The 13,828-nt window shown below is 48.9% G+C and overlaps 1 protein-coding gene across 1 annotated transcript in view; it reads right to left on the bottom strand.

The window, feature by feature from the left end:
- The window catches only part of LOC108578741 (protein groucho-1-like), a 164,367-nt gene extending 159,403 nt beyond the window's left edge, over positions 1–4,964 (bottom strand). The window contains exon 1 of the mRNA XM_017942125.1: positions 4,818–4,964. Within this exon, the coding sequence (XP_017797614.1) occupies positions 4,818–4,877 (60 nt within the window). The 5' untranslated portion in view covers positions 4,878–4,964. The remainder of the gene's footprint in view (positions 1–4,817) is intronic.
- Positions 4,965–13,828: the final 8,864 nt, after the last annotated feature.

The raw sequence follows: 13,828 nt of genomic DNA, 5'->3' as shown, positions 1-13,828 counted from the left end.
GCGAGGGTCCACGAGTAAAGTACTCCCGCAGGCCACCCTTCTCCTTTGCTCTCCCAGTGGACCAATTTACGGCACCCTGAGGACTCTGGGTATTACGCTTCACGCTCGGGGGTTCGTTTCTGGCCATTGTTGCGCCAGTCAGGGGATTATTTCGGCAGGGACCGAGGGATGCTTCTCTCCCTGGTTCCAGTTATTCGTCTCTTTCGCACAGCTACCCCCCTCGTGGGGATTATACGTTCTCTGGAGCACCTGCACGCCTCAACTCTGTCCCCATGGCCTGATCTGTTTCACAAAGTGAGAAAGTAAAAGAAAAAAGATAAGAAAAAAAACACAGGGAACAGTTGGAAGCCATCTTCGCTGATTAATTCGCCTCGATATCGGAAAGAAAACCATTTAACGTAATAAGCTACTTCACCAGCTAAAGTTCAGTGTGCCTACCCTCTACCCCACTCTGGATCTGGCGACTATCGTGGGACCCGTTAAAAACTCTTACAAATAACAATTATAAACGGGGAAGCCCAGCCGATAAAGAAGAGCGTTCGTCCATTTAATTATCTTTGGTCTCGTTGAAGGGAAAACTAGGCGAACGTGCGCGACCGTTCGCGCTGTAGAATTCGAATCGTTTTATCGGTATCCATTTCGTGAACCTTTGACACAGTACGATATCCCGGCACCGACACTCGAATCGTCTTTTTACGTTCTACCTCTCCCTCTGAGTTCTTATCGAAAGTGAGCCACCGCCCGCGTTATTCTTTACCCTCCGTTCTTTCCTTTTTTACCCCCCTTGTTTTACGGCACTTCGATACGCTTCTCCGCCGATACAACGTTCCCTTTTTATCGACAAGATTTTTACGATCGTACACGGTTCCCGGTGTACAATAACAGTCAGTGTGTGCGAGAGAGAAAGAGGGAGGGGGAGCGTAAGTGAATCTCGAGTGCACCAGTTCAGAGAGTAATGGAAGAGACAATATGTCGCGTCACACACCAGGCGAGCCTGGTAGAAGGATGGGGGAGAGAAGCAATACGCGCCCCAGGTGCCGAATAAATGTTATAGAAGGATACAATTTGGCCACACTCCATCGAGCGCAGTCAGGCACACGCTCTCTTTTCGCCGACATACAGTAGGTCGCGCGAAAACGATTTTTTTCCGGTCGTCGCATCCGTTCAGCACGGGTAATTGTATCAACGAGCAAAAACGCAGATGTATATCGATAGGCAACGATAGAATCCGTTACCTGTATACGTGAAAAATGACCGGCTGAAATCAAAAAGGAAAAGCAACGAGAGATACGAAAAAAAAAGAGGAAGAAAAACAGAGAGAAAAGGAATGAACAAATATCAAACGGCGAAAAGGAATATAAACGGAAAGCAATAACGCCCAGCTATGGAACCAGGCAGAGAACGTCGAAATTAAAACAATCGCCCCCCTCTCTACTCTATTCCCGTTTCAATCCCCACCCCTCTGTTTCCCCCTTGGTGAACAAGAAGCAGCAGCGTGTAATTACCGCGAGCGGGAGCACGAGATCGCGATTCCACTCGGCCAGGAAACGTATAATGGGAGTATAATGCGTGAAATTTACCGGGCGCATCAGCATAATGGACGACGTGACGCTCAAGATATCACTGTGATTCCATATTTCCGTGCCGACAGCGCGGACTCGATTCGCCTCGGCTCGCTTGCCCCGCCGGCGTGCTTCGAACGCGACGCATTACCATGAGCATCGCGCGCCTCGACCGCCCCCCGAAGCCTTTAAATCGCACGATTATCGTTCCGCTGCTTGAAAACGTTTCCCACCCTCGTCTTAAATGGAAGTTTTCATCCGCAAATGGGGGGGCTCTCTTTCTTATATATTTTTCTCGTACGATTTTTGGACGTGTAAGATACGTCTCTACAAAGATATCCGACAAATTGCACAAAGTTATAAGCTCCTGAAACCGAGCGAACTAAAAAGAAGACCTCCTAATAGACGCCCAGACTAAATGTTCTTTGCTTCGTAACGAAAATACAAAGAGCTCCTGTTACTAGAAAATGTGTCTGGTTGGTGAAATTCAATCGAGTTGTTTACTCGTGTTCCGATGGATTCATGCGCAGCAAACGAATATAGAAATAAAAATATACGCATATATATATATTCCGTACGGTTGTATTCGATTTCATCGAGTTTTCGAAAGTTTTTTCAGCTGTGCACGCAACGAACCACGCTTGCACGAAGCGTCCGAGCAAACGGGCCGATTAAACGCATCAATATTTGCTGAATCAGGGCCCGTCGCGAGAGTGTATATGCCAACGGTTTACAGAAGGTTATGTCCGCCTAATACCGTGTATGCGCGAGTGTTTCGCCACCGACGCGCAGCACCGACTCTTCCCCCCCACCACTTCGCCCGTACTAGAATAGAGCGAGAGGCAACGCGATGTTTGCATCCTTTTTTATCTCCGCGCAATCTGTCTCACTCCGGTTTTGCTTCTTCACGGCACTCGCCCAAAGTCACCCTTTTTCCACAACATTGTCACAGCCTTTCGACGAGGGAGACAGAGCCGCGACTCTTTCGCTCTGTGTGCTCTTTTTTCCTCTCCCCCTCTTTTTTCATCCACGCTTTCTCTCTCTCTCACTCCGTCTCTGTTCGTCGCGTTTCTCGCCCTCTTTTCTCCCCGCTGCCTACCACGTGCTACAATATCGCCGAGCCGCATCCGGTGTAACGCCTGTTATTAGGGATGGGCCAGATGAGGCTTTCATTATTCTATCCAAGAGAAGGGGTCCCTCTCTCCACCCGACAACACACCGTTATAATACAAAGTAATGGCTGATTTTTTGCTTTCGCCTCTAATTATTATGATTATCGGGGCCAGGGCAGATATAATGGCAACGGTGAATGATGTAATTTTTCCCCAGCGCGAACACGCCGCCACGGCCGCAGCGGCGGCTGTTGTTGCTGCTCTCCGCGTCACTCTGAACGCGAAAATATCCTGTTTCTAATATACGCATTCTCACGCGTTTAGCCGGTGTTCGTTAACGTCTCCACTCCATTATCGCCGTATTAGAATAAATGAATCCGGCAATAATTACCCCCTATCAATCTCTCCTCATCATACTTTGAAATTTAACGATGTTTCTTTCCATACTTCCTTGTATTATTATAACACCCTCTCTGCCCCTCTTAAACCTCTTCCCTTTCAAACGCGCCGCCAAATGCCTTTATCCTTCGAGACTACGCGTAATTATGTTTTTACATATTTCCTCGCTTTTCTTACGTCGTTACATACCTTTTTATCCTTCTTTTTTGCTTAAGTTCACTTATGTTTGTATAGTTACTGTTTCAGAGTGGGCTTAAAAACAGTCTAGCTGTACTTCGCTTTTTATGCGCGTATTTTTACATACATCTGTTTACAATTTCCAAGGTTATACCTATCTTGTACGCTTGAGTGTATTAATACACACGGTTGTAACAATAATTGTCCCCCTGCTATATTTCTCTTTTCTATCGTTATGTTATTTTTATTTTTGTAATTGTTCGACTGTTATTCCGCAAGAAAGTATTATTATTGTTATTATTATTCAATATATGGCGTGCATTGAATACTCTGACAAAAAGCCACGCTCCTCCTCTCTTCGTTCCACAAGCCGTTTATAATATCCTGTTCATCGACCGGCAAGAATTTCAGCGACTAAAACACGCCGTGAAACTATGCTTACACGGTACACACGTATATATGTATGCATGCATACACAGGCACGTAGTTCACCAATCTCGTACATCGTTATGGTTATGTACAACGAGCGAGACGCTTTAATTGTAGCTGGCTATTAAACGCTGAACACGAAATCCGTAGCGCTACGTGGAGGACACGCGAAGAAAAGGATCTTCGATTCACGGATCAATAGGCTGCCCCCCTCCCTCCTAACCGCCACGTCCTCGCAGCGCGGCGAGACGAAGCGGCTTTTACACGGTCCACGGCTAACCTCGAATTCGCAACGGGATTTGCGGCCATGCGGCAAACGCTTCGATATCTCGAAATCTCGAAACGAGTTGGGGTTGCACATATAGTATCTATACACGCCCCTGGTCCCAAAGGCACGTGTATCCAACACTATACGTATAATACATGTGCACACACACACGTGCATACGCGCGACCATGATAAATGTGTGCACCGCGACGCACGTGACCGCATTAACAGCGGCAGGAAAGCGAGGCGCGCGAAGAAACCGCGCGCGCGTTCGGTATTATTATCGTTCGCTAGCTTCACGTCGTTTGGCGTTTCCATTTCGAGCAGGAGGGGGGAATGTTTTGACGTGCACGCGCGCACCGTTCGTTCCCTTCGACACGAGAGTACAACACAAGGATCTTGTACCATAATAGTACGAGCGCGGTGTATTGGTAAAAATTCCACGGAAAGAGGTGGTAATATGATCAACGACGATCGTCGAAAGGTGTTACACTGGTTTCTACGCCACTGAACGCGATCGGAATATCGCGCGCATACGCGAGACTCCATGCGCACGTGAAACTCGAGCCAAGTTTCTGCTGGGCCCCGAGCGAGATCGCCTTACGCGGTACAAATCGTTCAAACCGCGTAACAAAGGCGTAACGTGTACAGAATCACACTATGGTAGTGTTTTTTTAAATTTTCGAAATGTGAAAGGGCGTTACACCGGCAATAAAATTTCTTCGAGGTGTAATATAAGAGAGGAATTTGGAAAATTATTCGAAAGAAATATTTGGAAGCAAGTACAGCGATGAATAACGTTACAAAGAACGCAAAATCGATGGAACGGTAGAGGCAGAAAAAGATTGAAACGGAATTGAATTTTACTCACCGGATGCCTGGCAGCGGCAGCGGCCACAGCGGCTGCGTTGATTCCAGCACTGGGATACATGTTTCCTCTCTGGTTTCAAACTGGTAGAAAATAGAAACACTGTCGTATGCGTTCTCAAATCACGTAAGCGATACGCTTCATGTCACGCGGCACACCGAACGACAACAAAATAACAACAACAAGAAGAACGAACGAACGAACGATAAACAAAAAACCACCGGAATTCAAATCGCCCGCGTGGGCTACGAGGATGAGCAACCCTTAGGACGGCACTGCCCGCGGTTCTGTCGATGCGTTTCGATCGAGAAGGTCCCCGCCTCGGATGCACGACGATGATCCATTGGTGTGTTTGTCATCCGCCACTACCGCATTCTCATCGGTGATATACGATTTCCACCTCGTCTCGAACGATAAACTACTCGTGTCACCACTTATTCCAACCGCCTTCTACGTTCATTGAGGTTAGACGTGACGCCGACGCCACGAAGAATCCCGTTTGGCACGAAGAGCGTGGCGTGCCCTTTATACGGTCGGTAAAACAGAGCGATAACCGCGTTAAGAATGCGCGAAGGAAGCTTCTTTTTCCCCCGTCGGATTGAAACGAAAGAAGAGAAACTGCTCTCTTCCCTCCCCCCTACATACACGACTTCACTTCCTTAATGCTGGAACACCATCACACAGAGACACTGCACTTAGTTGTTTACGACCCTAAACGGTGTGGCCCGCCGCCACTTTTGAGGTTAAGTTTACCAACACTAGCACGCACACGTCTTTCCCGTTGCAATGAACCACGAGGAAAACTTTTCTGGCAGCGAGAAGGCACGTCCGAGAATCGAAGAGCGGGAGCACCGATCCAAAGAAACCGGCGAACGCAAACGTGAAAGCGAGCACGAAACGTGAAGCGTACAGACGGCCAACAAGAACAAACCTCTCTCTACAACGGCCTCGGAGCGACTGATGGACGAGTAAGTGGTGGGGATAGTATCCCCTCCAGAGCAATCTTTCCCTTCCCCCACTACGACGAGCCGTTACTCCACAGTTAAACCCGCCAAGCACCCCCTCGAATGTCTCTCCTCGTTCTCGACGCTCGTATTAACCGGCGCGATAGCTCCTTCACAATTAAGTCGCGTTACGTAAGGGTCTCGAAAAGGCGAGCACGAAAATCACGGCTCGTTAAAACGTCGGTACCGTCCCTCCTCTTTCTTTCTCGCTCCTCGCTCCTTCTCTCTTTTTGCTTTCTGGCACTCTCTCTATTTCATAGCACCTGTCGTGTCCCTATCGTACACTTGATCTGTTTTATCGGCCAGGCGATGAGGCTCGGACACGTCCATCGTGATTTCGGCACAGCGTTGACACGATGAGTGACCCGACCATGCCTTTAGGGCCGTTTTAGTTGACCGTAATTAATCGGGTTTGAAATGAACGGTTATATTCACGTTAAGCATGGCGCAATCGAACGATATACATGGATTCTATTATGTACACGATTAACGTAATATGTTTGCTCTGTTCCTCTCCTACCTATCTCTCTCGCTCTCACAGTTCCTTCCCTCTCTCTCTCCCTCTCTTCCTAACTATGAATTATTTTAAATCACAGCGTTTCTTTCACATTGTATCAGCATTGTGAAATTTTCTCCCACCGACTACCTACTATTTCAGGATTAATGGAAGATGCTTCAACGAACCCATTTATCAATGTTGATTACGTTCGTTTTTTTCCATTCCACCAATGCTTATTATCGCTGATACCGCGTTTAACAAGAGTGTGTGCAAACAATATTTGTCGACTACATAAATTCAACTACCTTCGGAATCTAGACAATTCAAAGTATCAATCTCACGGAACGCAATGGAATGACTAAGGGAACGCATGGTTCTCGGAATACTTTTTTCGAGCCGCGCCGTCGCTGCTCCATTATCTCCGGGGCCGGCCGGTGCTTCGCTTTAAACAGACACAATTGAGAAAGAGAGATACATCGTTAGCTCGTGGCCGATATCGTACAAGCAACGAATCGTGTATTCCGCCGGTGTACAGGGTCCGGCGATTTTTGCAAGTTGAAGCACGAAGAGACCTGGAAGCCTCGAAAGTTTTCGGTCCCGCAGATACGGTCGAATAAACGAGAGGACAGGGCGCGGAACACGGCGTGCCATGCATACGCGTAGGTATTAGTTGCTTCTCTTGGTTCGCTCGGCGTGTGCAAACAAATCGAAAGTTTTTCGCAAAATGGCCGTCACCGGGCTGACACGGATGTCCGCATAAACTCTCTCTCTCTCTCTCGCTCGCTCTGACTGCCTCTCTCGCCACTCGTGATTTCCCTCACTTCCCACACCACCACAAATATGGCGCCTCCACCCGTTTTCCCAACCCCTACAACGTGCCTCTATAAAGTGAGAGCAACGGAGAAAGACGAAGAGAGATAGAGCGAGAGAGAGCGAGCGAAAGGGGAAGAAGGAGAGAGCGAGTGAAGGCAAGCTGTGCGGACGGAATATATACACGCGCATCGAACGCGATTGTGTCCGAGTATCGGTGTGTAGCGAGTGTACGATTCTATGCGTGTGGCAAGGGGGTGCCCCTATGTGAATATCGCGGAGCACACAGTCCCAAGCAGTTTCCTACTTGATTGCCGCTATCGTCCGCTCGCTTCGTAAAGGAACTGCTCCGCGCGGACTGGTCGCTCGCCGCCTCGACCAATCGGAGCGCGTCTAGCCACGACTTGGCCAATGGTGGCGCGCCAGACCCCACCGCGTGCCACGATCGCCGCAAAGAGTCGAATGAAAGCGCGACCTCGACCAATGAGAACGATACTTTTTGAGTTGACGCCGGTGCGTTGGGTCCGCGCGGAGTCGTTGCTCGAGCCCCACGGATGTTCCTATACGGAATGAAGGTGCTACGCGAAGCCGCAGCGAAACATGAAAAATAGGGGGCTACATGAGGAAAAACACGGACCGGGTAGGAAGGAGAGGAGGGCTCTGTGGGATGGATCCTACGAACCGAGACACCAAAGGCCTGGCGCAGCCGTGGTGTGTGTGCGACGTGGCGGCCAAGAGGGAGAGAGGGATGTCGAGGATAGAGGCCTGAGGATGAGAATGGAAAAGTAACATAACGAAACGTCGATCCCATTACCTGGAGCTCTCTCGCCCTGCCGCCACCGTGCACCGAGCCCTGCTTTCGACCCTTAATCCAAAGGAGGATTAGAAAACCCCATTGTCATGCTTCGCGGAACGCGGGATGGGATATATACATACATATGTACAGAAAAGCACTCCGCACAATTTCTCCCCTCCCCTCTTGCGCCGCCGCTGCTGCCTCTCGCCTCGCCTCCTTTTCGCATCGCACAACGGAGGCGGTGGTGCAGGACCCTTCCTAATGAAATAAATACGTGACGTGCCGTGCTAGTGACGATGCGATGGTAGTTCTGTTTATCGCCAACCATGAACTTTTTGCGCGATGCACAGAAACGCTCACCAAACCCTCCCCGCCGTTATTTCCCCTTCGACTCCCCCCTTCCGCCGCTCCGCTGGTCGGTCTGCTATCGTTTCACCGTTTTCCTTCCCTCCTCCGTCCCGTTCTAACTCGTTCCGTCTGGTTCCACCGCTCTTTATCTTGTTCCACCGGGGCGAAGAAGGAATATAAGGCAGTGCCGTGGAGTGTTGGCGAAGCTGTCGGTCGCGCTTGGTCGGCTGCGGTTTATGCGGAGCCGCCTTGCCTGCTGCCTGCCGCAGCCGGTTTGCGTGTTCGCCCGTGTTCGCTCGGTGGATACGTGTCCTCGGTGCGGCTCGGTGCTCACCGAACGACCATGGACGCGCTCGGCTATGGAGAGTAAAGAGGAGAGATCGACGGAGAAAGGGTGGAAGGAAGACAGAGACAAAGGCACCGGTAGAGGGAGCGAGACGGCTGTTAGAGTGAATTGCGAGGGTGAGGGAGACGCCGGCAGGCGGCAGAACCAGTCGCTGCGGTCGTCGCGGCTAACCGCGCCGGTGCTCTCAACCCACGGCGACCTCGGCAACCGCATTGAAGAATACGGTCTCTTATACGATGCTACCGAGCTCTATTGCCAACTTCCAAGAGGCTGGCTTATTTCTTTAATCCGATTCCCTCGTGGAAATTATGTTTATCATTCGAGTCGAACGGTACAAATTTTCATCACTTTTTTCTTCAGTCCTGTACAGAGTGTCTCGCTAGACGAATGGTAGGCTCGAACGGAGGAGAATTTGTAGGTGTGAAAATAAATGGAAGCTTGACGAGAATATTTCAGTTCGTCATTGTGGAAAATTGAATTTGGCGCAAAAAAAATTTCACTCGATCTCTCCCCGCCCCCAACCGTTCTGTCGTACATATATATTTTATACAGAGCGTTTAACCTACAGGTATTACGCGTATCATGGTTATCATTGAAAAATTCGTTTTGCAATATAATTCGTGGGATCACGGTGTTTAATGGAGCCGGTAATTTGCGCACAGACTGGAACAGGTGTGCTCATTCGCGCGCGTCCGTTTCATGATCTATAGCCCGCCGGCCCGTTTCTCCGGGATCATTGTGTTAAATGCGAAAGAAGTCATTCGCCACAATGTAAATATTACTTTGGCCGCCATTACGCGGCAGGCCTCTGTTCTATTCGTGGCGGCGGGTGTACGCGAGAATTTCCTGCTCGGAAAATCGCCAGGGAAAACGTCGAGGAGCTGGTTTAATTAATTATAATTGGCTGAGTGCATCGGGCAACCGCCTCTTCTACGGGACCAACGTCCACTTCATCCGCCTCGCGGAGGGAGAAGGAGGGGAAAGATCTAAGAGCTTGACTTCTGCCTGAATGAGAGTATACGTACGTCTCGCCAAGTTGAAGAGGATTTGCGAGAGGATGATCGAGCGCTGCGGGCCGGCCATTAATATATTTGAAAGAGCCTCTCTCCGTTTCAAACGGATCTCCGAAATAATTGAACGTCGAATGGCCGCTAATAACGTGCAATTTGTATATCGGGCGTGCATCGATCAAACGTGGTACCCGGTGAGACAAAAATATTAATCACATTTATATTAATCGCGGGGTAAAATTGAAAGATCGAAGTTGTTTCGTCCTGTCGTTTCAATTTTATCCTCCTCCTCCTCCTTCGTCGTGTGTGTGTGTGCCTGTGTGTGTACAAAAGAGCGTTCTCGGATTCGACAGGCGAATCGAAATCAGCAGTGAACGAAATTGATGTTATCTACTACTACATAACGTGACATCAGATACTTGGTGTACAACTTTCGTATAACTAAAAGTTGAGGTTCTCGGAATGGTTGTTCCTTCTTCGGTCCCTCCCACGTATTGTGGACTATAATACCCGTGGATCGAATTTCTAAGCGAACCTTCCAAGGGCCTAGGATCTACTGTTAGCAGCTAGCCGAAGGATCGTTTCGGGGAAATAACAGCGGGCCAATATTTGGCCAGGAGGGGAAAAGAAGAGAGAGAGAGAGAGAGAAAATAGTACGTTCGACTGGAAACGAACGATTTGCCGGTAATTGCAAGCGACACCGTGCTAATTTCGTTAACCGCGTCCGATACAATTAGCGAGTGCATTTAAAAGAACCACCGGGTGAAATTAAAAATACGGCAATGGGCAGAGTGTGGCCGCTAGTTGGAACCGGGTCTAATAGGTGGCTTGAAAAAGCACAAACGGACAAAAGGACGGAGAAAAACGATGATATAAAACAGCAAGGAATGAAAGGACGGAACGAATCGAGGGGTGGAGGATGCTCTCGCCTTTTGGCAAAAGCAGCCTCTCGAAATGAACCAATCCCGTGCTATAAAATGTGGAGAAAATTGTCGATGTATTAAACATTCTTCCTTTTTTAATTTATCTTTAAGCGTACGAACGAAGAGATAGGTTTCATGTCGCATAAAAGTATATTTTAATTCTTCTTTATCCCGGAAATAACGAAATTAATTTTTTTGCATTTTTTTCACTAAAATTGTTTATTCCAAGTTGAAACCGAATTAACAAGTAAACACACATTCACCCATATTTCTAAAGTGAGAATATGTTTTTCTGACGTATAATCATTTTTCCTATTTTTTTCACCAACGTTATCAGCGTCAGAATTGTAAAAATTGTTCGTTTCAAGTTCGTGACATTTTCAACAGAGAAGAATATAAAAAAGAAAACCCTATTCCCGAAATGAATCTTTCTGCAAGCTCGATTAATTCGATCTGAAAAAAGAAGAAAAGTCAAACCAACAATCACCATTTGGTAGCGGCGATAAAATGAAATTAAGAGAGAAGCGTTGCGTCGATCAGTTTGTCTGCCGAAAATGGTGGAATATCGCGGAATAGGCACCGCCGCCGCCGCGGGAACGAATCTAGCCGGCTCGCGTTCACGGCTTGACAAATGTCTTCCGCGGTTCTGGCAGCGGCGTACCGTTATCCAAATTACAAATAACACACCGCCGTCGACGTTTTATCCAACGCCCGGAGACAAATTGCCCCCGACTCACGGGATGGGTGAGCTCTCGAAATTATCCCCGCCACTTTCCACCGACCGTGGCGCGGTGTAACCGCGCGTCGTGGACGTTCGTTAATACCGGTAGTGGCTCGGCCCCTTGCTCGGCACACGGAATTAACACGGCGAAGTGTATTTATGGATCCGGGGCCCTGGCCAGGTAACCCGAGAAACAGCCTGGCCACAGAACAGAGAGAGACAGAGAGAGAGAGAGTGTGTGTGTTCTTCTCTCTTCTGCCTTCTCATCGTTCTCTGCCCCTATTCTTTTCGTGCTTCCCCTGGCGCGGCCAGTGGTCGGTCGGTCGGTTTCTTTTTTCCACGAAGGAGGATTAATTAATGAGCCTGATCCAAGCATTACCCGCTTTACAGACCGGGTCCGTGGCCTTCGAACCTCCTTGCACACTGGCGTGGGAATGTCCCTGGTGATTTCAATTTCGTTAATTATCGCAAAACCGGAGGCCTTTATTTGATATAACGATCCGGTTTTCACGGGTATTGCCAATAACTTTCCCATTAAATCTCTGCCTGTCCGTACATACCGCCGCTTCTTCTTTCCGTCTTTCTTTCGAAAACTTTTCAAACGTGATTTTTAAGGACGATACTCCTTCTTGCCTTTTATCTTTCACCACGATCCGAGAAGGAACCTCTCTTTCTTCTCGTATCGCAACACCCGCTTTCGTTCATAAACCGATAGCTGGTGGCGCGGTTTACCTGGAGGCGCGAGAGGAGCGTGTGTATCTTATTTGCCTTTTCGTCGTTCGGAGATTGGTCGGTAAATAAATCCTTACGTGGCGTGAAGTAGTGGAAAAAAGAATGGAGAAACTTTCTACCGGGCAAGGTTTCGAGGTAATAGCGGTCCTGCTCGAGCCATTCACTCTCTCTTCGCCGGCGACAAAAGCTTGCAGGAGAGTTATTGCCGCGCGGATACGGTAATCAAATAACCGTCACCCCTACGCCCCACGCCATTGGCCCATATCTGCGCCGCACGGGACGTGATACACGTGTAGTCACGGCGTGTAACGCGTGCTCGAATATAGTGTTCTCGGTGTGCAACAGTGCGTCCGCCAGCGAGTTGCGCGCGCCTCGCGGAGTGCCGTATAATGCACATTTGTGAAGTAACACGGGTGAAGGGTGAGGGTTTGACAGATAGGCGGGCTAGGCGCATTTTTCTTGGCTGCTGCTGGTGGTACGTGGTTCTTTAATTGAAACCTTTTCTCGAGGAAGTAAAGTGTATCCTTGTGGTCGTCGTTGTGGATTAACAAAAAAGGAAACAGTAGCGGGGAAGAAAAGGGAGGGAGGAAAAAGATTGAGCAGCGGAAGGGGAGTAGCAGAAATTACGGCGCAATTTCAGTTCCAACAATACGGAGAAAGAGAAATTACGGTATAAATGGCGGAGTAAGACGCGGTGTTATTAAGAACGACACGTAGGAAAGGGGTTCGTTATTCCGGCGGGAATGGCGGTGAAAATTTTGCACGGCTCACTTAGCTTATTACTCGTTATTATCCACCGTCGCGGAAAGGTATCTACACGCGCGAAATAAAAAGCGAGGCGGCGGTACGCGATTCCGCGGTGTATCGTCTTTGTAATTTTACCGAAGGAAAGCACGATACAGAAAACTAATTTCTGTCTACAATGTTTCCCGTCTGGAGTTGCTTGTACATACGATGATTCTCAACCGAGGATAAAAAGCGGAGAGGAAAAGAAAAGAGAACGACGAAGAACAGGCGAGAAGTATAAAGCCAAGAAGGGGAATGAAAGAGAGAGAGAGAGAGAGAGAGAGAAGGAACGAAAGAAGCATGATCCTCGTCGAGCGTAAAATCCACGGGTGTGTCCAGAAAATTCCTTTCCGTGCGACTCCCCTTGCGGAAAACACTTCTTTCACACGTCGAACGGAAGTCAGGGTACTCGGGCAGGAAAACGAATGAGCAGGTCATGGCGTTTATACGCGTGTACAGTAGGTATATACTCGAGAAGAGGAGAGAAACCGGCGTCACGGGCTGGAGGAGAAGCAACGTAGACGACGAATACGACGACGACGACGACGACGAACGAGGATCCACGGTTGCTGACGATGTTGGAGAGGCACGACCTCGGCGACGAAGGGAATTTCGTCACGGTCGTCACGGTCGCGTGAGGAAACGACTAACAGAATTACACTCAGGGGCCATGGAAGATTTTTAACGGTCGATTTACCGCGTAGCCAACTCTACTGCCACTCCTCTCCCCTTATACACCGCTCTTTCCACCATTTCGCGTACGACAGTAGTAGTAGTCAGGAGCAAGCAACAGCGACACAAACCAGTCACTCTCTCTCTCTCTCTCTCTTACTTTTACCCTTCGGCCAGTTAGTGTCCTTAAACCACCCTTGCCGGCTGACTGGCCCGTACTATCTGGCATTCGCTGTTTCGTCACGCCAGGGGGTCAAAACTGGCCGCAGATGTCGGCCATAAACCTCCCCGATATATACGGGAACGAGCCTGATGCTCAACGGCCCTCCTCTCACCCGCCTTCGCCCCGATGTCGTTTCGCCATTGT

This window comes from Habropoda laboriosa, unplaced genomic scaffold (genome assembly GCF_001263275.1).
Source record: "Habropoda laboriosa isolate 0110345459 unplaced genomic scaffold, ASM126327v1 scaffold28, whole genome shotgun sequence".
NCBI classification, from domain to species: Eukaryota; Metazoa; Arthropoda; class Insecta; order Hymenoptera; family Apidae; genus Habropoda; species Habropoda laboriosa.
This window is presented reverse-complemented; position numbering and strand designations above follow the sequence as displayed.